Raw genomic sequence first — 26,030 nt, 5'->3', positions numbered from 1 at the left:
GATTTTGTAATTTCATTGTTTTCAGGAAGCGTATGGAATACAGTTATGTCTGATGCAGGAAAATATATTTAATCTGAAAAATGTCTTCCCTTTGTTACCTCTACACAACTATTTTGTATATAAACATATCCAAACTGGCTGGTGTATTCATCAAATATATGTCACAGTCTCACAGTATGATAAGTTCGTAATAGGCGGTTAATAATTAGAATAAGACAAAACAAACATTAATACAATTTCATCTATTTCAATGCAAAACACTTTTCTTATTTACAAGATACAGGTGACATAGCAAGAGGTAGCAAAAATGAGCAAAAAAAAAGAAAAAAATTAAATACAAGATGCTTTCATTCAACCTATACATATTTACAATGAAACTCTGGATTAAAAAAATCAGAGTCAAATAAAAAGTTTATAAGATTAGAAAGTCATTTAAAACTGTTTCAAGTATCTGAGTGATTAATATCATACAGTTCTTCAAAGAATTTATGACAAATCATTGAATATATACATAGCATACCATATTTAATATTATCAGCCTTCTATATGTCCTAATTTTATATTGCACTTAAATTTTTAAAAAAGGTAGAGTGCAGGTACAACAACACAGATTTAAAATCAAGATTTCATTGGAAGGGTAATTAAAATCATGGTTCAAATGAAAAATTACTTTTGCATAAAAAATCATGCTTTTTTACTTAAGCATAATGCTATCACATTTACATTTGGTTTCTGCATTCAGTATCAACACAAGGGGAAAAAACAACTTACTCGTAACTATTTAGAAAAATAATGGAAATGGCTGTAAAGGTATGAAATAATATAAATGTACAATTCTACATTGTTAAACAGAGTGTGGGAAAAAAAAAAAAAAAAACTACTTATACAGAATACTTTATACAGAATACACTTATTTACTAAATTACTCTTCTCAGACCTTCAATGTAAGAAATACATAGTACAGTCATAATTCAATTTTGTAAGAGTTTTCTTACTCCTGAAGATTAAACAATAACTTTCGGATTTAGCAGTTTTAGTAATATTATGCTGCAGCAAAATGAGCAATTTGGATAATATACACCATATCCATAGAAATACTTAACCCGGGTTTGATCGCGCTGGGTGTCTCACACCCAGTGACTCCTATTTCGCACTTTTTCTTCCCAACCATTTTTCAAAAATGGACGAGTCTTCATGTAGCTGCCTCAAAGGTCATAACCTTGGAAGGGGAGAATCGGCGAAAGAATTCTAAAAATAGATCTCCTTAAACCGCGGGGCTTGGGTATCTCACACCCAGAGCGAGCATTTCTGTAACTGTTCTCAGTACAGGCAGACGTATCTAAATCGTTCTTTCGTTATGGCGCGTTACCGCACTTATGATGAATAAATGCGGTATTTGAAAAATTTACTGGATACTGTTTCTTCTGATGAAGAAAATATAGAGGAAGATAGTGATTTTTCAGGTAATGAAGAGCCAGATAACGAAGAATATTGTAGTGATCATGACTCATCAACAGAAATTGAATCTGATTCTGAAAACGATGTTTCAGATTCAAGTGAAGGTAATTATTTTATCGGAAGAGATAACATAACGAAGTGGAATAAAGAGAAATTCAAAGCTAATGTTAGAATTTCTGCGAAAAATATAATATCAAAACTCCCAGGAAATACGCCCGTTTCAAAGAATGTAACTTCTCCTGTGGATGCTTGGAACTTCCTTATATCTTCTGATATGATAAAGAAGTTAGTGCATTGGACTAACAGTTTTATAGAATCGATTCGAGAGCGTTTTTCACGGGAAAGAGATGCAAAAGAAACTAATGAGGCTGAAATTAAAGCATTTATTGGATTGCTTTATCTCATTGGTTTGCATAAATCATCACATGTGTATATACGAGATCTTTGGGCAACAGACGGCACTGGAATAGAAATATTCCGTACAACCATGTCATCAACACGTTTTTATTTTTTATTGAGATGCATCCGATTTGATGATATACAAACTCGCCAGAGCAGAAAAGAATTAGACAAATTGGCCCCGATACGTGAATTCTTCGAAAATTTTGTAGAAAACTGCCAAAAATCGTACAACGTTGGAGAGTACGTAACCATAGACGAGAAATTAGAATCTTTTAGAGGGCGATGTCCATTTCGCCAATACATGCCAAAGAAACCATCGAAGTATGGAATAAAAGTTTTTGCGCTCGTCGATTCGAGAGTGTTCTATACTTGGAAAATGGAAATATATGCCGGTAAACAGCCGAAAGGTCCATTTCAAGTAGATAATTCTCCCAGTAGTGTCGTAAAAAGATTGATGGAACCTCTGTATAATTCAGGAAGAAATCTAACAGTGGATAACTGGTACACTTCTTATCCACTTTCACAAGAACTTTTGAAAAAAAATATAACAATTGTTGGAACATTGAGAAAAAATAAGAAAGAAATTCCTCCAATATTCTTGAGTACAAAAAAAAAAGGGACGCTTACTCTTCCATGTTTGGATTTCAGAAAGAAACGACTATTGATTCGTATGTACCAAAGAAAAGTAAAAATGTTCTTCTGCTCTCAACAATGCATAACGATAATGCAATAGACATCACTACTGGAGAATCAAAGAAACCCGAAATAATAACTTTCTATAATATAACGAAAGGAGCTGTCGATGTTGTCGACGAAATGGCTGCGACATATTCAACAACTAAAAAAACAAATCGATGGCCTATGACGATATTTTATGCAATGTTGAATGTAGCTGCTATAAATGCACGCATTATTTTGCTATCCACTAAGGAACCACCGACTCAGAATCGAACACGACGTTCTTTTCTGAAAAGTTTGGGATTTAAACTAATCGAAGACTACAAAAAGATCAGAAGCCAGCAAACAATGCTTCCGCAAAGTTTGAAAGTAAAACTTGTAAAGAATGAGGACTCTCAACCATCTGCTAAGAAGGCAAAAGTAATAATTAAAAGATGTGCTGAATGTGGATCTAAAAAGGACAGAAAAACAAAATATATTTGTGAAAAATGTCAAAAACATGTGTGTATGGAACACATGGCATGTATTTGCAGGAAATGTACAGAATAATTGTAAGTAATATTTTAAATATATGTTTAAAACTGTTTCAACTTTTATCTTTTTCTTCTGTTTTATGTTTTGTGTAAATTTTATAGTAGAAAATAGGAAGAAACCACCCTGGGTATGACACACCCAGCGCGTGTAATGCCGTTCGTTTTTTTTCGCGCGTGTAATGCCGGGTTAAGATACCTTTATATCTTAACTGCAGTTGCAGACAAACACTTCTGCAAGTGTTTGTCTGCAACTGTGAATGAAATGCAAATGATTCAAATATTCGTATTTTGGCATTTTAGTTACCAAAGTGTCTTTATATTTATACTTAGTAAAAGCTTATATTCATTATAAAAAAAAATAAAAAGTGAATTTCATACAAGAAAAATTGACAAAAGATACTTAATTTTGAATGTGGGATTTTTTTCAATCTTTTTTTGTTAGCTTTGAAGGGCTTGTTAAAAAATAAATTTTAGACATTTTTTTCCATCTTTAAGGTCTTTAAGTGATATTCGTTTGTGATTTACTAGCCAAGAACTAAAAATACATTATTACTATTTTTATGAAGGTTTATTCTTTTAGAACCGTAATCTAAAAAAAATTGTTGAAACTATAAATACTTTTCATTTTTAATTTACGCAAATAACATTATGTGTTAACTATATGCCACTGCTGAATTCCGTCACTGTTTTTCAAGAACATGGAATCTATGAAATTCTGTGTATAAGACATCATGGGGGGGATACATATATATATATACACACACACACTAATGAATACTTTTCATGACTTAAATAGCTTTGCTCATTATTTAATCAATTAATATAAAAAACAACTCTCAAATCTGATATTTTATTTTTAGTTAGGCATAAACATAAATATTTTGCTCTTCAATTTGCATATCACTGTTAAACATGATTTCAGATTTTAGAATGTTAATTTATGTCTTGCAGGAGTCAAATTTGTTTTGTTTTATTTGGAACAAGTAAAAGCTTTTATTAAATATAACTACAGAACATGAAAGCCATACAAAAAGTTACATTTCTTAATTTTTACAAAATTAATTTTTTAAACTTATGTTAAAGCATGAGTAGCTGCACTATTTTTAGGTATGTTTGTAACTGGAAGTAGCATGGAGCAAAAGAATAAATTATCTAAACACACACACACACACACAAAAAAAAAAAAAAAAAAAACTCTCAGATGACGAACATTGTCTTTAACACTTAAGTTGGCAACAAACAATTTTCGAAGGTGCTTTGAGCTAACTTATAACTTATCCAACATAACACCCAGGAAAATCACTTTAATATTTCTTATTGCTTTAGTATATGGCCAAAGCCTGGCAGAAAATGGCTTACAAGACCATGAATAAGGACTGGAGAAATTTATGGCCAGATTGAATTACAAGCCACACTTTGAGCCTTTTTTTGATTTAAAACTTCTTGCTATTAATGATACTGAGTCTGTAAGCAAAATGCCGGGCTAGAAAGTTAATAATGAAAATGTGGATAAGTTATTAGAGGATCATAAAAATGAGTTAAAGAAGAATGAACCACAACAACTTCAGATGTAGACAAAGGTGAGTGTTGAAGAAATGTCTTCAAAATTAGAAGAAAAACAATTTTCCTTGTTCTCTGATCCATGAAATTTATGCAAAATGGGATAAGATGCAAAGTTGGGACATAATGATATTACCTTGATAAAGTACACATAATGTCTCACTTTAGAAATATTTTTAAATGCAGGAAATAAATCACTTTGGGCAAATTTTGAGTGAAACAGAGGGTTACAGATTTTTAATCAGAGTTTAATGGCACTCACAGACAAAGCAAATATAAAAGAATACATTCTCTAAGATTTAATTATTTGTCATTTTTAAGAAAGTGAATTACACAACAATAACATCTTCTTCTGCACGTGTACACTAAAATTAAATTTTCCTCTATTTTATCTGTTTAATACTGTGGCTCCTTTTTGTTTAAATTGATTGATTTCCATTAGTTTTAGATTATTTGAACCTGTACAACAAAGGACTGTTGAAAAGTTCAAGTAAGCAATCACATGCAGTTGAGAAACAAATGAATCCATTTTACATTAAACCCAATGGGGGAAAACAGTTTCAATTCATGAATACTTCGGTTGACAAATGGCCTTCAGAAAGGAATTAAATTCATGAATAAGTTTCACTGCATATGTCTATGATCAATGGTTGCAAAAATAAAGATAACATAAGAGCTTTTACAGACATGGTGCATGATGGTTAAATAATTTCTCAAGTTATTATCTATTAAAAAATAAAAAAAATCCAACAAATTAAATCGAACAGTTTAATTCATACATATATTTTACTGCATATGTTTAACATGTGATACTTAATCTTTCACAGTAAAAACGAGATCTAGAAATGATCAGTCATTTAAAAATATTTCATGATTATGTATGAACTACATATAAGGAGTGATTTCTTTTGTCAAATAAATTTTCTCTTATCTACCTCTATAGCTATGTCACTTTCGACATTGGACGGTTTATCACAAGTGTACCAAAATTGAAAACAATAGGAAATAACAATGAACCAGCATTTTTCTTTTTTACAAGAACAATCAATCAATATGAATTACAATGAAAGATTTTAAGAGCAGTCAGTATATTCACAATATACATCAATATTTACATGTATATACAATATGAACAATAAATGCAGGAATCAACACACAAGTCTGTTTTGTGCAGAAAAGGGAACTGAGGTAGCACAAAATTTGAGAAGAGCAAAGAAACTTAACAATATTAAAAACATGTTTTGAGAAAATTATCTTTGGTCAAGAGAGGAAAAAGAGAACTTTTTCAGCACTAACTGGAAGGGCATAAAATTCAAATTTCAGATATTTTATAAATCTGTAAATCATAGCAAATAAAATGGGACCATATATTACAGTTACACAAGTTATACAGTCACGCCTTCAGACTGAAAATAAGTTTCATGTAAGTATGAAAAACATAAAGAGGGAAAAAAAGAAAAGAAAGAAAAATACAGAATACACACTTTTAAAAGAAAAATAGAACCTTAAACTAATAAAAGAAAAATAGAACCTTAAACTAAAGAATCAGTTTTAAATACTTTCTTTTTGATTATGCCAGATTAAAAATATTTTATTTATACTAAAACGTATTCTTACAGTTAAGTGTAATGGTGTACTTCAATAAAGTAAATGAAAAAAAGTAAACTGCAATTAATTAACATTATTCTTATATATTAGAAATGAACTGAAAATTGCTCAAATGTATTTTCAAATCTACATATACTGAAATATCACTTGAGTAAAAACTAAAAGAAAGTATATTTCAGTGTCTGATGAAACAATTTCTTAGCATACAACTTGGAAGACACATTTTGTTTATGTATGGATTTATGCATAGCTGAAAAATACTCATAGATATAAATAATAAATCATAGATAATACAAATATCACATTTGGAGAAGTTTCCATCAAACCACATAATTTTTTTAATGCGAGATCTTTTATATCAATTTGGAAAACTCGTCTCAATATAGCTGAATTCAATCTGACTTGAAATGAATTAGAAAACTTCCAAGAATATTTACAGAATGCATACAGCAAAAGCCAATTCCAAACATAGGTGATATAAGGTGTTCCTTAGGGTACCAAATTTCAGAATGTACCACCTAAATCACAAAAATATAAAAGCCTATTTCACTCTGAATAATTAACAGATTTAACTTATATGAGCACAACTGTACTGATCACTTACGATGCTGAAAATGCTGGAGACAAGTCAGCACACAGCTACAATTCAACTTTTTACACAAAAAGAAAATAAAGATGTTATTAACAGTGAAAGTTTTGTAATCAGAAATAAAGTAATATGCAAATCTTATATATAGTATATATATCTTATATATTATATATAGCAAAATATTAAGTATATATGTTTTTTGGCATAAGAATACTAGCAAAACTAAACGTACATGAAATCATAAGTTATCCAGATGTCATATTTTAGAGTACTTAGCAAAACTAAAAATAGGGAAAATCACATATTATCCATATGTCTTATATTTTAAACATTTTAGAATTTAGTTTTAAAATCCACCTCTTAAAAGGATATACCTCTAACAATTATGGAGTGGTTATTTTGAAAACATACAAATACTTTTAATGCACTACTAAAATCTCATTGTTTATACAGACTATCAGAGAAACTCCAATGAGAAAAAATGCTTAACAGATCTTAATATTAGCACATCAGCAAGACAATAATCACATTTATTACAGTTTTTCTGATAACAAGTACCAAGGTCAATAAATTAAATTTAAAAGTTTTCCATTTTAACCATAATATAGTTAATATGAGATGTCCTAGTCTGACAATGATAACATTAAAATCTAACTCACTGAGACATTTTTTAAGATCATAGCTAATATTTTTAAATTTTACACTCAGTTTCACTAATCTCAACAAAAAGAAAATACACTTAATAAGCAACTGTGAAATAGCTAATTTTTTTTTTGTCTGTTCAAGCTTAATAACTGGGAATATTTATTTCATATAATTTCAAATGTTCACCTCTGTTTATGCTTAATCATTAAAAAATAAATACTAAATAACTCTTCAAATTAATACTTTTTTTAAAAAATATATTTAAATTGAAGTTCATTAGTGACATTTTTTATGTTCAATACTTATCATACACTTGAAAAATTTATTTTTGCAAGCAATCTGATTTAAAAGCATAAATTAAAAATCTGCCATCAAGTTCCTTTTAGGAAATAATAACACTTTGAAAAAATGTAAAGCAAATTTTTTAGGGTTGAGTTTTTATGTTCAAAGTAAAGCAATACCTTAATTCAATTAATTAAATTAAAAACAGAACTTTGAATAAAAAAAACTCATTTCAATCTATGCAGTTCTGATAAATATCACAATGCTAAATGTAGGGGATATGATAATGGAGCAAAAACTGATAAGAGAACAGAAATACAGATATATATGATTGAAAATTGCTTAATGAAAAGCAAATTCTAAAAACCTAATTATAACAAACATTTAAATACATCATAAATTCACATTAGAATTGGAAATTTTTGAGTGTTCTTGCAATTCAATATTTGTATCTTTGTGCTCAGAAGATTCCATAGCACTGTTATGCACATTAAGTGTCCTACAAGAGTTTGCATCCGTAATTTCTTGTACTTCATCATCACTATCATCTAAAATTATTTCTTCAGGGACAGATGATACAGATGAAGTTTGAGCACATGCCACTCCTTTTGAGATGCTGTCAATTGCATGAAACACGTCATTCAAGTTTCTTACATTATTGCCACTATGTGATAAACCTATAGGCATAGTATGTGAAGAAGTAACAGTTGAGTTCTTATTTGAAGTTAATTTTGGTACTTCATGTGGTGCATAAGCGTATACAGTTTTACCATTTTTTAGATGCACTCTTTGCACAGAACAAGGACCAAATACTTTTCTAGCTGTCTCAGCTGCTTTGCTTAACAAGTCCACTTTTGTTAGGGGAACTTCAACATCGTGCTTCTGAGATGTGATATGATTGTTATTACCTGAAAGAATAAAAATGATTTTTTTTTTTTTTTTTTTTTTTTTTTTTTTTTTTTTTTTTTTAAAGAGAGATTTGTTAACAAAGCCACGGGATATGACTTGCAAAGGTCATCAACTTTAAAGACTTTTTAAGAGCATAAAACTTTTTAAGAGCAGTTGGCTTGTATTAACTTAAGTACATAAAAGAGAGGAAAGCAAACACAATCAGCTTATTCATATGCCTAGAACAGAATAAATGATGCACTATTAGTATTTTGCAGGTTTAGCAATGCAACTATTAGCAAAACTGCAGTTAACTTTCTAATGGAATTTGGCTCACATTAAGTACAGAGAAGAGAGGAATGAAACACAACCATCTTATTCAATTGCCAAGAGGTTAATGTGCATAACAGAACACATGATGCTCTACTGTAACAATGTATACATGGATACAAAAGCAATGTTTGTTTCATCAAAGATAATTAACCGTTGAAGGGAATCATCAAAAATTCAGTGTTCATCAATGATGACTACCACTGAAATTTAGTTATAAAAAAAGTTTACTCTTTTCTTTAAAATTTAGTAAAAATATCCAAAACTTGTATATTTGATGAATCAGCAGCTAACATTTATTCAGGACTTCTCTTTGTGGGATCTGAACTTAACACAAAATGTAAAGAAATAGATATACTCTCTGTGCCAATATATTATCACTTAATATCAGGTAACAAAGGACTATTATTCAAGAGATATTTTAAACATTGTGTGATTTGTACATTCAAGAGTTTTCAGTTTTTCCATCATGACTGTGCATACCATGCAAATTTTGCTGTAGATTATTGACAAATACTCTCTGAATTAGAATAGCAAACACTGAAACTCCATGAGCATTTCATTTTTTAGAAACTTAGTTATAAAAAATGTTTACTCTTTTCTTTAAAATTTAGTATAAATACCCAAAATTTTTATTTGATGAATCAGTAGCTAATGTAAGCAAGAAGCATAATACTGCAAATTGAAAATACACAAGGAAATTCTAAAAAGATTAATAAAAGTATGATTAATTGATTAAATGAGAAGCTTGTTAGTAGAAATTAACAGAAAGCAAACAAACAAAATTCAAGATTTTAATATTGATTCAAAACATGCAAGTTTCGTATAATAAAATACAAGATGTATACATACTTTTAAGAGGAAATAACACACTTTGCTTGAAATTTTTAGGATTAGTACATTCTCCTTCAGCTCTCAAATGCTCATCATACTTTAGGTTAGTAGGATTATGAACGACCCTGTTAATATCAGAATTAAAAGTTTGTCTACAAGAAGAGCTTTGTACTGTATTTGACACCTTTTGGGGACTAGAATCATTGGCAGGAAGTTGGGGATGTAAAGTATGGTGATGTGCAGCAACAAGGGTATGAACATCATCATTAAGTGGCATCTGATGGTATAATGGAATCACACCTGTTAAATATTATTAAAATTTAGGTAAAATGACTACTTTTAATTACTAAATTAGTGAAATTATTGCATCTGAATTTTACAGCATAAAACACAACTAATACCTAGATATCATTACTCCTAAAAATATAATGATAGCAAAATTTTCACTTCCAAGCACTAAAAAAACTAATATATAATGATAATACAGAAAAAGCAACCCCATTATTTTCATAAAAGAGCATTACTAAAAGGGAAGGAAGAAAAAAGTTAAACATCCCTTTGCTGATAAAAATTAACTAAGTAAGTATTGCAATATTTTATGGATTTTTTGCAAATATTCAAGCCAGAAAGCTCTGAAATCAGAACCAATGGTCAGTTATGTCTTCTGAGATAAAAAATTAGAACAGTCTGGTAGTTGTACATAATCAAATATTATATTTTTTAAATAACTATACATCATAAATATCATTAAAGCATCTATAACAAAAGAATTATATCAATTAACATTCTTTACAAAAGTTTCTCCTTCCTAAATGAAGTTAATTCATGACTGATATGCATTTGGAAGCAATAAAAAGCCTTGCAGATTTTAAACTCTGAAACTGCTGATAAAAAGATCTAAACTATCTTGTAACATATGGCAAAGAATTCATATGTCCCATATCACTGCCATCAGGCATGAATCTGCTAAATGACTACCCAGAAGAAAAGATGTTCAATAATTTTAGATGCTAGGAGAAGAGGAAATCAACTTATGTTTTATAAAATAATTTCAGATGATCAACTGAGACCGATTTCTTTCAAAAGATTCCTGTTTTAACCACCACCCTCAATCCAATAAAAATTGGACTGCATAGTTTTAATCATAGTTTAACTTAAAATCTGCGAGTCTGAAAAACTCTGAAGAAGTTAGTATTTAGAGAGAGAGAGAGGGTATGAGACTGTCTAATTCAAAAACTGTGATGGGGTTGAGGAAAACCTTGCTGTGTGGCAAAATAGATAAATTTACCAACCCAAATTTAACAGTTCCCCCCCCCCACGAGGCATTTCCAGGTGGCCAATGACTGGAAATGGAATAAGCATCATCATCATAATTCATTAATAAAAATTAGAAGCGGCATTTATTTGGCATGTAAAGCATCAAAACATTAAAAAAGTATTTAATTGAAAACAGCAAAATGAAATGAAGATTTGAAGTTTTTGTGCAGTGCTAAATGTGCACTTTTCATTCTTGCTACCCTTACATACTTCATTATTAATCCTCTCAGTGGCACAGCTTTTTGAATCTGCTCATGCAAACCTGTATTTAAACAGCTTCTATACGCTAAATTTTTACAATTATTTTAGTTTCTGTTTTCATTAATTTCCATTCATTAAGATGATATTTAAATTCTTTACGAAAGAAAGCAAAGTATTTTAAATTATAATCCAATATATATCAAGAGAAAAAATCTCAAGACTGGATAAGGGGGGAGCAGACATATAATGCAGCAATGGTATTTCAAAAGCGATATCCACCTAACAGACTTGGGCAAAAAGATTGCTATTCACTTTTTATGATAAAATGCACCACCTATGAACTCCGTCAACTTGACCAGTTGCTTCGGAGCGGAGAGATGTTTCTGGAATCCTTACTGGTCAGAAGGGAGCAGTTGAAGATATGGCTTCATTCTTTTAAATATAATACATTCGAAGATTTTGTCGAGGCCACACAGCATACTGAATTTTCGATTTTTCTATGGTCTTTTCTGTTTGGAATGCACAAGTCTTAGCATACTTCCAAATGGTATGGCCATACCACCTATGTATTATTATACCCTTAGATACGTAATTGCTTATAACATATTTAAGTGCTTTTGCATGCTGTGTGCATACTACAAGTTTATATATATTTTTATAAAACATTTTACTGTCAAAGTAACAAATTCAGACAGAGAGGTAAAATTTTAATACCTGGATATTGCCTCTTCTGAACTTTGTTCTTTTCTGAACTTTGTTCACTCGTTTTTGATTCAATGCTCACAGTTTCCTTTCCTGCAGCCAGCTGTTTCTTACTCTTATCATTGTCACCATCATTATCATCATTATCACTCAGATCAATTACAAGGGGTTCATCATCAGAGGAAACTGAAGAACTTGTTGTTGCTGAAGATACACATACTTATTTCATATACAATAATTATTAATATTAATTAATTAAACTAATAAATCAATACAGAAACTTAAAAAAGAAAGTGTAAGTCTTCTAAAAATATAATTAATGTAATAATTATGCTCTCAAAGAGGGAAAAGCTGCTGCTTTTCGGTACTTATGTATTATCCCACAGACCATGGAACTATGAAAGTTGACAACAATCCTGCCAAAGTTGCACCGTTTCAGCAGAATTTCGAGTTACACTTCTGCCATAACTCTCAAAATAAAACATTTATTAGTCCCCTCATAATCTATCACCCGCTTTGAATTTTACATAAAGACTTTCATCTATTTCTACTATTTTATAAAACCATCCAATTTCACCGGAAGTTCTATTTCAAACACTACGAGTAAAAGCTTACTGCAGGTAATTGCTCTTATATGTTACTGTCATTCTGTACCCATATCCAGCTATTCTGTCTCCATTCAACAAATGTTAATACTTACGATTAACTGTAAATGAACCTAACTACATTTTAAAGTCTACAGCCCTTGAACTACATTCCTTTTTAAATGGATTATTTTCTTGGCACAAATGCTCACTTTGCATTGTCACTGCTGATCCATGGTCACATCAAATCAGAGTGCAGATATTACATATGTGATGCGAAGTCATGCTTATTCATAATTGGTCCATAATTCATAACTGCGCTGCTTGGCGATGGTTTCATAGTCAAAGGAATAATATACAAGTACCTTTTTTCTCTTGAATTACATTAACATTTTCAAATAATACCACACATACATAGTTTTGCAATTATTGGGTCATCCAAAAAATTCTGTGGTTTTCAGATGTCAAACACTGAATTAATGCAAAAACAAACTTTTAATGAATTATACAAGCATTCTAGTCTAGAAATAACATTTTGATTATACTCATTAGGATTCAAATGATTTTAATGTGAATTCTGTTCTTCTATTTTAAATACCTTCATAAAATGAGGGTTATGGTTAACTCTCAGAAGTTGTGTTTCTTGACAGATTATATGCTAAGTACACTTAATTTCTCTTGTGACTATGCTAATATAAGAATTAATTCTTCTCTATACTGGGTGCAACATAGTTCTGCATCCTCATAGTGCACCCTGGGCAATCTCCATGAAGACAAAGTGAAATACAATTTTGGCATGTGATCTTTTACAGCTTTACACTTCGAGCCCTCCCTGACATAAATCCTTGGATTTTAGTGTTCTGCAGTGCAATGCGAGTGGTTTGTCCCAGGCTAAGAAGGTCTATGAAACCCTCTTAAAATATGAATTGATGTTTTTACCATTGTGGAGGCAAATCTGATGATCAATTTTTTTTTTTTTTTTTTTAAGGGTATATGATCTATTTTCTTCCTAAATTCAGGCAGGTTGCCAGTAGAATCTTGGTCGGAGCTAAATGTGGTCTTACATCTGGTTTCTGAGGTTATCAAAACTATAGATAAAAGTAAAATTGCAAAATTTAAAGTGTGGAAAAACAAAAACCTTTCGAAGATTTATGCCGTCTACATCTCTCCCAGCAACAAACCTAATTAATTAAGACAAATATCGATTTTAATGTCCATTCAAAAAGATAAGGCTAAGGGGATTCATATACCGCTGGGCAAAAGCTAGAAGACATTCTCATTTCCACTCCTTTCGAACTTATATAATGCATGGGGGATCCACATACTTACACTCACTATAATGGAACTTGTAGCACACCTAACTTACTTTGCATTTCTGTTCATATGGGTACTTACACTAAACATAAAATTAATGAAGACTCAGGTTATTAGAGCCACAGACAATTCATTGCCAATGTTAGTATTAACAAACCAGGCTATTTGGCTCACAACGAAAATCATCATAAAGCATCACAGAATCAAAGAAAGCAAAGCGGAAAACATTTACATAACTTCTTTACCAAGGACTAGGGAATGAAACAGTTGGTCTTTGACTGTTATCCCGATAAGCTTGTATGGGAAATAAATGGAGCTATCACAAAATGTGCAAGAGCACGCATCCCTAGAAATAAAGTTAGAATTTAGAAATGCTTCTGCTCCCCAGAACTTGTGGAAATGAAGAAAAATGTGATAAGGCTTAGATGAAAGGCTGAACTCCCAGGAAAACCAAGTGATGTATGTAACCTCCTGGAGAAGACAAGCGGAAATTTTTAGAAAAGCAGGATGCGAAACGGAAGGCCTTTAAAAACTTTATTTCTAATGCAAACTATAGCATGGATAGTTTAAAGATCTATAAATTATTTGCCAATATTCAGAATAAGAGATTAGTGTCCAAATGAGAACCTAATTTCTACTGAAAATAAAATCTTGACCTATCATAGAGACAAACTAAATTCTTTTGGAAGCAACTATGCTTAATCTCAAGAGAAATTAGCCCTCAAATGCTTGAAAGTTAAAAAATCCCCAGAAGATAACATTGTGGAATTCCTCAAACATCTTGGTGAAGTAGCAAAGAGGGCCATTTTAAAAGTTTTAAACTCTATTTGGGAGACAGGATTGGTCCTCCCACTTTGGAGAAATGACGCTACTATTCCAGTACTAAAGAATAGTAAAAGACAATGGAAAGACTTCAGAAATCGGTTAAATTAGTACCTTCAGAATTATAATCTACTTTTAATGCAGTAGGCTGGTTTCCATAAAAATAGATCAACAAATCAATTTATTAAAGATGTACTTGACAAAAAGAATATACTGACAGCTATATATATGTCGACTTCAAGAGTGCATATGATTCTATCTGGAAAGAGAGACTCTTGCAGAAATTGTTAAGCTACATTTCACACATTCAACTAGTTTCGATCTTTTCTTGGTCAAAGAACATGTTGCGTCAAATACGGAAATGAATTTTTAAAGTATTTTATGTATGGTCTCCCTCCGGGGATGCAGCAGCTGTACCCTTTTTAATGCCCATATCAATGACTTAATTTAAATTCTAAACACAATAAGAGGCATTAAATGCTTTTTATTTGAAATAACTTAAGTGACCTGGATCCAGGCACCGATGAAAAATGTGAACAGCTTTATTAACAAGACATTCAAAAAAGCACTTAATGTACTTTCAGAAAACAGACCAGATTTTTGTCAGGATTTAAAATATATAAACCACTCCACTGCATGCACAGATGTTTTTATTTATTTAGGTATTTTTTATAGAAAATTGCTTTGGAAGCAGCATATTGAACCAATTTCAAAACAAAACTGAATAAATTGAAGCACTCGGAAGGAACATTGTTGAGTAGTTTCTGCTCCACTCTTCAGTATGACTTATACAACCTTTGTATTGTCCTGTAGTGAATCACATATAACAATCTCAAATTCTTTGTTTAAAAAACTAGAAAATCTACAAAACCAAACATTAAGGCTTATCATTAGGGCAGGCTTATCATTATGCATATTGATACAATGTTGGGAAAATTTAGTATTTTTCAAGAGAGACCTTCAATACTTTATGAAAAACTTATTAGACTTGAAGATGCTTTCTGGAGGAATTACCAACTTGAAAACAGAAACCTCACAACACAGAATGGATTTTCCCAGACGATTTTGGCCTATGGGAAAATCTTTAAATTTCACAACGTGCAACTGCTGATGAAATCCAGAAATTCCATGGGACTGATAGGTCTAGAGGCAAACTTAAATTTGACTCAGTTCATATATATAAAGGCTACTTCACTGGATGTAATAAAATGTATCACTTTGGGGACTACTGAGAGTAAATATCCTGAAAATAAGTGGCTCACAGCTTTCAAGACATGAGAATGTTGGAGCTGGAGTTTTCTCGAAATTATTTTCCTTCTGTGCATCAGTTAGAAAGTATTGTACAGATTTTCCTTTACACCCTCATTTTCCTGCCAGAATGAGTTTTCAGTTTCATGCTTTATGAAAAGCAGGGTGGAAATTACTGTTTAAGCCGATGTCTTCTGAGCTACCTCAAAGAGTGTGTTCTGTCTGTCGGCCACATTGTTGCTAATAGCTAAAGCTTGCTATTTTATGGCCGTACATATTAATTGCTTGTTAATCTACGTCAGTGATAATAACCAAAGAGCTAAATACACTTTAAATTTCTCTGTACAACTTTGGCTGATTATTCAAACTTAGTTTAGTTTTATATTTTCTACTTTTAAGTTAAAGCCGTAAGTGCTGATTATTTGTATAACCAAGTGGGGGCATCTCTGAATCTATCAGCTATTATAAAAAATAATAATAACTATGCTTTAAATTAAATATGCTGTACAACACACAACTTAAAACAGAAAACTTGCTTCTAGTGCATTAAAAGCAGTAAAAAAATGTTAGAGCATGAAATTCATCCAATTCCTTATACTGTGGATGAGAAGTAGGCATTCCCTTTGCCTCTTGTAAATATTTTGTCAGCATTCAGCTGATGCTCTTTAGTATGCACAATGGATGACGGATGGGAAGAAAGACATATGAAGTGATAGCATGCAACTCATTTCTTTTTGAATAACTGATTTTACATTGGTTTGACAGTTGTCCTAAACTGTGTAACTAGGATTTTCAGACACAGCTTCTTTTAATAGATCCTTGTTTACAAAGGATGGTTGTCCAAATAAGCATCATCTTTGAGGCAGAAATTTCTATGCTTAAACGACCTTCAAACTACTTCATCAGAAATAGCACTTTTTTCACAGTACAAATTTTACAAACAGCATCAAAGCCATTTTTTTAAAAATAAAACAGCATAATATGACAAAATGAACAGTTCTCCATTCTTATCACTGCACTGAGGACATAATTAAACACGCACATCAACAATGTCAGTCTTATCAGCAATAACAAAATAATTAGAAGAAAAGACACTTTGATTTGAAAAACTGCAGAATTTTTGGAATGATCCAATATACATAACAAAACTTATTCTGGATATAATGGGCTTAAAGCTGAAATATAAAATCATGCCATAATTTTATATGGAATTATACAGGGGGGAGACTCCAGCTAAATGTCAAGCAATACTGATTAAATAAAAGAAAGTTAAAATCTTTTGGAAAATATATCACAATATCTGACAAAGGTTGCTTTAATAATTGCTTATGGAATACTTTAAAATGATCTCATGTATTTGCATATACAGGAGTTACAAAGTTATGGAGTTATCTTGTAAAAGAATAAATTCCTTTATTAACAGCAAATTGTTCACTCATGATGCATGCTTGAATTCTTCTAGGAATGATAAATACAAATCTTGAATTGGGATTTTATACTATTTTTCCTGTAAAACTTGTTCAAATATGGGTAAAGATGCTGGAAGTGCATAATGCACTACAATCTTGTTCTTCAAAAATTTACTGCAGATATTCCAAGGTCTGTCTATTCAAAAGGATCATGAAAGACTCTCAGAAAATCATAACAGGATAATATGAGAAGCATGAATTAGTATCTTTTTTTTTAAAAAAATCAATGACATCTTCTGCAGGAAACAATATTTAGATCATAGAATCTCTTGCTCACAAAGCTGGTAATACGGACAGCTGCTATCAATATATGACCATATGTTGGCCATGCTGTCCTGACTTTCCAGCTACAGAGCATGTTCGACTATTGCTTTAGCCAGCACATTATCCAGATCCTGGTCATGGGTTGCCAAGAGACTGGCATGCCATTATGATTGATGAACTTTGACAAAATTTATGCCACATAGGATGGCATACCCATATCTCAGTTCAACTTGATACCAGAGATGGCAGCTCTGTGCACTGAATTCTGTTCGCTGTATACATAAAACTACTTGCTATTTAATCATATCTTCCTCCCATTACACTGCACATGTACAATAAATAAGATTCTGCTATTTTGTTTTCTTCCAGGTGTAACAATTTTAATAGCCAGAAGTGTATAAATGCAATCAAATTGGATGCGATAAATTCCAGTTTTTAAAATAATTCAGCTGCTAATTACGAAACATAACACCACATGCATGCCTACTCGTTAATAATGCTGAAGGCAGAGAAAAACGAAAATGAGAAGAAAAATTGAATAAATGAAAAGCAGTAAAACGGAAATTCTTACAAAAATGTTACTCCACAATTTTAATTTTTTGGGAGAGACACAAAAGAGAAGATCAAAATATAATAGCAGCACTTTTATCTGATCTGGGGGTAAAAAAAGCACTACTCAAAACAAATTAATAAAATAACATACTCCTAATCCAATAAACGTCAAGAATTTATTTCATGACTGTTAATATAAAACTGAAACAGCAAGAACAGAGTTTTCTAAGATTATTTTCTTAATGTATAACATCATTTCTTGACATTAAAACTGTATAGTTTTTGACAGAAAAAGGAGGGGGGATTATTTAGAACAAATTTGAATATGAACAGTTTTTGCATTTTTTATTCGAAAAATATTAAACAAAAATAGAGACAAACTATATTTAACTATTTTCAATTTCCTTAGTACAAATAACATTACAGTTATTCAAAAGTTTTAAACTAGTAACATAATTTAAAATGTAGCTTGCCTGATACCATTTTTACAAAGAGCCCACAATGTAAATATTATTATTTTATGCTTATACTCTTCATAAACAGAATATTTTTTTTTATTTCTTTACATCAAGAGAAAGGTAAAATATGTATTAGCGCAAAGATATGCATTCATGTAGAGTTACTCTGAATAAATTGATGTACTCACTAGTCTGGGATGACAGTTTCTGGCTTTGCACTTCTGGTGCAGCAACATCTTCATTTTCCCTTTCATGCCGTATTTGCTTATTTTCATTTTTGTATTTTACTGCAAGTTCAGTTTCGTCTCCTTTTCTTTTCTCGGCAGTTAATATGGGTTTATTATTCAGAACCGACTCATATGACTGCTTTGAAGATGAATCTATTACTTGAACATCTGAAGAATCATCAGCTTTAGTTCTGTGTGACGATCTCAGAATTCTTTTGTAGCCTGATTCTGGTTCTGAGAAGAAAAATACATAGCTTATTCTTACCTCCAAAGAAATGAAATGTTAATGAAAACTTACTTGTTTTTCTCCAAAGAAGTTAAAGTGAAGAGATACACAGAAAAACATATGTATGCCAATAAATCTTTTTAATGTTTATAATTCATATTTATACACACCTTACTTCCCCAAATTACTTACATCTTTAGAAAACAAACTAAAATTAAATGATATTGAAGAATTACAGTTTGGCTGATAAAGCATTTACTTAATACACTGATGATGATTACTTGATACACTTATAAATCACACTTTACTAATGAAGATTTTCCTAAATGAAGATTATGCCTTTCAGTTACGTAAACATGTAAATAAGATAACAGATAAAGGAGAGGGAGGAAACCGAAGATAAGGCAAGAGTTAAGATTTTGCTGCAAAAATTCCACTAAAATTTCAAACCTGTATATAAGCAAATGCTACAGACATAACTGAAGATATTATTTATAAGGCAGATAAAGAACATGTCAATAGAAAAATGAATGATGATGCCATCCAGATCTGCCAATAGCAGAAAGAGACTTTAAGAATTGCTATAAAATTCTGAAGTCAAAAATTAAAATCTGATAAAATGTCCATTAGGATAAAATAAAATATAAATAACATTTGCAGTTAAATAATCATTTATTTTGTGATCAAATTATTTGTAAATGATTTTGTACTCATATTTAAGCTGATTCCCAAACTTTGGATGCAAAAAATTTGCTAAAAATTCTCAGAATATATATAGAACTATATGGTTATTATGAAATGCAGATTTTTAATTGAAACACAAGATTTCCATACTTACGTACATAAAATGAGTTCTATGTAAGGTTTAAAAAATTTTTTTAGACTTTAGCTATTTAACATTGAAAATTTGAATGTACTTCCAAATAATTTAACATTTAATAGATGAATGTTGACACATCACAGAAACTTTGCTTTCGTTTATGACTTTTTAATTTATTACTATTTCATTTTACATGCATAATTTGGGAGATGCCCTCCCCAGATCTTTTAAGTGAAATTTAAATTGAGTATTAGCAATATTTACAGTTAAACAGAACTTTATGCTAAACTAAAACTAGAATTAAAAAATTATTAATAACAATGATTTGATGTTATTGCAAAAATGAATAATGACAACAAAATGAAAAATCATTGTATTAGATACTATACAAAGACTAAAAAAACGTTAAGCTCTCTCAAGTTGCTAAATTTATATATTTTCATCACACATATAGCATGATGGTAATAAATATTTTAACTATGTCAACAACTCAGCTTATAGCTAGTGAATGACTAACAATTATACCACGTAATATTAAGTATTGCAGCCTATTGCAGCCTAAGAAAAATAGCAGAAAAAGAACAGGAAGATAAAACACCTTAACAAATATTCAGAATATCCCTGAGCAATAGCAGAAAAAAAATAATTAACATAAAAATGATTAATATTATTTCAGCCATTTTGGCTATATTATCTTATTGGGTTGGCTACTAAGTAATTGTGGATTTCACTCATAGATGGCTTCAGTTAAATTTTTAGGGTTGCAGACATAGTACAAATGTAAAACACATTTTGTTATTTGATAGTTGGCAATTCAGCTGTCAATCAGTAAAAAAAGTGTTTTGATCGGTTGCGTAGTTTTCGTTTGGCATTCGTTGAAAAATGAAAAATCAAAAGGAACATTTTCGTCATATTTTGCTTTTTTATTTCCGCAAAGGGAAAAACGCATCGCAAGCTCATAAAAAGTTATGTGCTGTTTATGGTGACGAAGCCTTAAAAGAACGGCAGTGTCAAAATTAGTTTGCCAAATTTCGTTTTGGTGATTTTTCACTCAAAGATGAAAAACGCTCTGGTCGTCCAGTTGAAGTTGATGACGGGATCAAAGCTATAATCAATTCGGATCGTCTCAATACAACACGTGAGATTGCAGAGAAGCTTCATGTATCACATACATGCATTGAAAATCACTTAAAACAACTTGGCTATGTTCAAAAACTCGATACATGGGTTCCTCACGAACTGAAAGAAACGCATTTAACGTAACACATTAACAGCTGCGATTTGCTAAAGAAACGTAATGAAAATGATCCATTTTTAAAACGACTCATAATTGGTGATGAAAAATGGGTTGTTTACAACAATATCAAGTGGAAAAGATCATGGAGCAGGCCAGGTGAACCAACTCAAACAACATCAAAAGCTGATATTCATCAAAAGAAGGTTTTGTTATCAGTTTAGTGGGATTACAAAGGAATTTTCTACTTTGAACTCTTACCACCCAACCGAACGATCAATTCTGATGTCTACATTGAACAACTAACGAAATTAAACAATGCAGTTGAAGAAAAGCGGCCCAAATTGACAAACCGAAAAGGTGTTGTATTCCATCATGACAATGCAAGGCCACACACATCTTTGGTCACTCGGCAAAAATTATTGGAGCATGGTTGGGATGTTTTGCAACATCCACCATATAGTCCTGACATTACACCATCTGATTACTTTTTGTTTCGATCTTTACAAAACTCCTTGAGTGGTAAAAATTTCAATAATGATGATGATGTCAAATCGTACCTGATTCACTTTTTTGCTAATAAAAACCAGAAGTTTTATGAACGTGGGATTATGATGCTGCCTGAAAGATGGCAAAAGGTCACTGATTAAAATGGGCAATACATTACAGAATAAAGTTATTTAGTTCCATGAAAAAATTGTCTTTAATTTTCTAAAAAAAAATCTGCAATTACTTAGTTGCCAACCCAATAATTTCATGTTATTAATAAAAGTACACAATTAATGCAACTAAGGGTTAGAAAATATGATTTCTAAATGTTCTCCTAATGAAGAGGAGATATATTAAAAACATTTTCTATAGTGCATTATATTTTTCCAAATTATATTTGCTAAAAAAATTCAGAAAATGCACGAGAATTACTATTATTTATATTCTGGAGCATCTGCAAAATTGTCTCTTTCAGATGACAAAACTATGGCAATGAAAGATGTTTAAATACAAAATACTTAACAGCTCTGAATGCAGAACAATGACTTAATCCGCTAATCTCTAATAATTACTCAGATAAAAACAATATTTTTATAAAATCTTCTAAAATAGTTTTATTTTTAAAAATATAAATTTGGAGAAGTGTGCACAAGATGCACATGTATGCAATCTTGGAAAGTAGTGCAGCATTTTCTATACAATTTAGTATGAACTTCATCATTATTTTTATTTCTCGTGCTTAAATAGAACAAATTCTTCCCCAACCCTGCCAAAAAAAAAAAAAAAAAAAAAAATTCTACACTACATATATACACAGCTAGTCAGTCCCAAAATGTCAGTCATAATACAGCAGTGGGTTATCATAACATTTTTTCATGGAATACGTAAAGTTTTTGGATACTTTTTGTAATTAGTCATTCACTTTTACTTCCTTCCAGAATTCTTTCTCTTCGATTTTTAATACAACAGTTATATTCAGGTTATACATACAAATGCATTTACAAATTTGAAAGCATATTTTTAAAGATACATCTAACAGTTACTCACGTGGGAGGTAAAAGAAAATAATGAAAATAAGAAAACTGCATGTATGATAATTTATAACTTACAGATGCAGTATGACAATTAAATAATGATTTTTTATTTATTTTTTAAATGCAGAAGACAGAAATAACTGATATATGAGGATTAGTCCAAGATAATTAATTTATCTTGAAATGTATTGGCCAAAGTCTGATCTTCATATGGTAATACCTCTTTTTTGAAATAGTCACTACTGAAAGCTATATACTAGGCCCAAGTTGTTAGCCACTTCTGGAACTCATTATCAAGTTGATGCAACAATTGTTTACATTTATTTGCTTGCATCTATTTGTTTACAACATAATTAACAAATTTCAATATCCATCAATAGATATTACTCTACTTCTTGCAAAATTGTCTAACTGCAACACACATTTTCACAAGTTAAACACATTAAATTCTCAACTTTAAATACTTTCAACAATAATATAATAAATCTGAAAATTTTTCTTCTCTTTAACTGTTATTAATAAATGCCTTTAACAAGGCGTTTATTAATAATAGTTAAAGAGAAGAAAAATTTTCACTTAATAATAGTTATAATTAATAATAGTTAAAGAGAAGAAAAATTTTTCTTCTCTTTAACTGTTATTAATAAATGCCTTTAACAAGGCGTTTATTAATAATAGTTAAAGAGAAGAAAAATTTTCACTAGTCAGCTCATTTTATGGTACATACACTGAAAATGAAACTTTGAAAACTCAGAACAACAGTGCCTTTAAATCATGCACTGCAAACCACGGAAATAACAAAGTGTAAAAAATATTACAAATATTCCATCAATCGCTTTTTCATAACTAGGCTTTGATAGAAAAATAATCGCACTTTTTACTTGACCTGCTTATACATTATCAAATGAAAGCAAAGAAGAAAATATTTACTTCCTTCACAGGAACAAGAACAATCAATAAATGCATTAACAGAATTAGCCTTGACAACTCCTTAGTCTTGCAATCATAAATCTTACATCCTGGAAATACTTCCGAAGAATACTGTGAGGCACTGGCACTTTCTGCGGGAGAGAGAGAAGACGCCAACACCAAAGAAACACATAGAAAAACAACAAAACGGAGCACACGGAATGATTTTTGCATTGTATTTAAAAACATAATATGCTGAACGTGCCAAATGGTTTTAAAACAAAATCTTAATAACAGATTTGTGAGCTACATGAAAGATATAGTTGTTGTACTGTATTTACCTTGAATAAAAACATTTAAAAAGCACAAGTTTATTTGATGTTTGACGCCAAATAAGGAAAGAAAAAAACCCACAAACATCAGTCACGACAAATACAATAAAAGAATCAAGGCAAGATGAAACTACAAGACAGGATTCAATTCAGTCTTCTTACGTAGATATTGCTAAAAGAGCACCAAATCCAGCTATTCTGATACATCCAAAAAAGGGGAATACACTAGAAATAAACTCAAAGAAAAACGTTCAACAACAGTACTGTTAAAAAATGCCAAGCTATGACAAAATAGCTTCAGTACAAGGTGGGGTTAGGGTTTCCAGAATGTGGCAAGGAAAGGCAGGGTTGCCAGATTTCGTACGAAACTGCCCATTTGGCAACCAAATTGGTGATATGCCATAGACGAAGAGAGAATCTTCTAGAACGAATTCTTACTGTTTTTCCCGAGAGTGTTCTCAAAGGCAGATCAAAAGATATATATACCCTGCCTGTACACAGAGTAGGAGAGTATGTTGAATTCAGAGATTAGCTTGAAAGCGACCAAATAGAGTCGAAAGCTGTACTTTAGTGCTTTGCTGTGAAGCTGTCTTCATTGTTGTATCGTTAACGTTGTGGTTATCATAGTATTGTTTCAGTGTGTTTCTCATAGTTTCTCAACGATTGTAAACATATAAGGGCTAAGTAAGCTTAAAACAAATAAGGGCTAAGTAAATCACGAATGCCACCCGACAGCACTCAAAAGACTTCTACAATCAGGTAGAATCTACACTGGATGGAATGCTCAATCCATATCAAAATTCTTTGCCATCAAAAGGTGCTATAAATGTTAAGAACTCAAGACATACACAACAACAATATACCAGCAAAACATACTACTGCTACTACTCAGGGAAACACATGCAACTATAGAGCACAGAAACCCACTTGCAAACTTATCATATAGAACACGCTATAAATACCCACTCAACCACCCAGCCTATTAACTACATTGTTCAGTCTATAGAAAACAGACTGAACGCATCCAGAGAAACACAATCTGCTAATTCAAATACCCCATATAATAATTTGCAGAAGCATGATAAATAACATACAAAAAGAAATTTAGAAACCCATTAAATGCCTTCAAATAAATTTAAAATGATCTAAGGCTGCTACTGCACAAGTGATACTACCTTTGCAATGCAGGTTTAATCTTTAGATAAGAACCATATACCAAAGATTGAAAAATAACTGGCTTCCCACTACAATGGAGCACATCTTCAACAGATTCAGATCAACAGCCATGAGCAGCAAATGTGCTAAAATCTCAACTGATTTCCAACAATAATACATATAGAAGTAGACAATGTAGCCATACTCTTAGACGTTCAAAACCTATTGATTGTTCTAACTTTACTTTACTCCCCACCAACAGATGATTTAAACTCCATAACTAGCTTTATTTATAGATTGAATCAAGACTATAGAAATACTAATAAAACGTTTGCTGGTGACTTCAATGCTCATAACACGAGCTGGGGATATACCACTACAGAATTTAAACGCTGTTTTTGGAAGACTTCCTATCTTCACATAATTTGATAATACATAATACAGCTAAAGCCCCTTCTTCATTTGACAGACTTTTAAAAAAGGATAGCTGGATCTCACAATTATATCACAAGCAGCCCATCTCATACAAGAATGGGTAAAGAAGAAGAAGAAGATGAGTCTCTGATTATAAATACATAACCTCCCAATTAAGTCACATAAGCTGTATCATTAAATGGAACAATGCGCCAGATCAGAAAATTATTCCTTTCACAAGAAAAATTTGCACTCTCTTAGTTAATCTAGAAAGACAATTCAATCATACAAGACCAAAGAAGATCCTGAAGCATTTACAGAAGCATTAATAGTTAATAGAGAAAATACTTGCAATGAATATCTGCCACAACAACAAACTATGGAACTCCATTACAATAAATTGGTGGAACAAAGAATTAGAGACACAAGAACAACAAAGGTGTAGAGCATTA

At 31.1% G+C, this 26,030-nt stretch overlaps 1 protein-coding gene across 3 annotated transcripts in view; it reads right to left on the bottom strand.

Moving 5' to 3' along the window:
• Positions 1-227: 227 nt before the first annotated feature.
• The window catches only part of LOC118181322 (uncharacterized), a 104,417-nt gene continuing 78,614 nt past the window's right edge, over positions 228-26,030 (bottom strand). For 2 of the 3 annotated variants that reach the window (XM_085823431.1, XM_085823432.1), the window contains 4 exons: positions 18,927-19,199; positions 12,040-12,231; positions 9,826-10,107; positions 228-8,663 (listed from right to left, as the gene is read on the bottom strand). In XM_085823431.1, the coding sequence (XP_085679557.1) occupies positions 8,149-8,663; positions 9,826-10,107; positions 12,040-12,231; positions 18,927-19,199 (1,262 nt within the window). In that variant the 3' untranslated portion in view covers positions 228-8,148. The remainder of the gene's footprint in view (positions 8,664-9,825; positions 10,108-12,039; positions 12,232-18,926; positions 19,200-26,030) is intronic. The other variant, XM_085823433.1, reaches the window with a different exon arrangement.

The sequence above is a fragment of the Stegodyphus dumicola genome, chromosome 9, assembly GCF_044657685.1.
Source record: "Stegodyphus dumicola isolate Sdum_Otavi_A_Nest chromosome 9, ASM4465768v1".
Lineage (NCBI taxonomy): Eukaryota > Metazoa > Arthropoda > Arachnida > Araneae > Eresidae > Stegodyphus > Stegodyphus dumicola.
The sequence above is the reverse complement of the archived record's forward strand: the minus strand, read 5'-3'. Positions and strand labels throughout refer to the sequence as shown.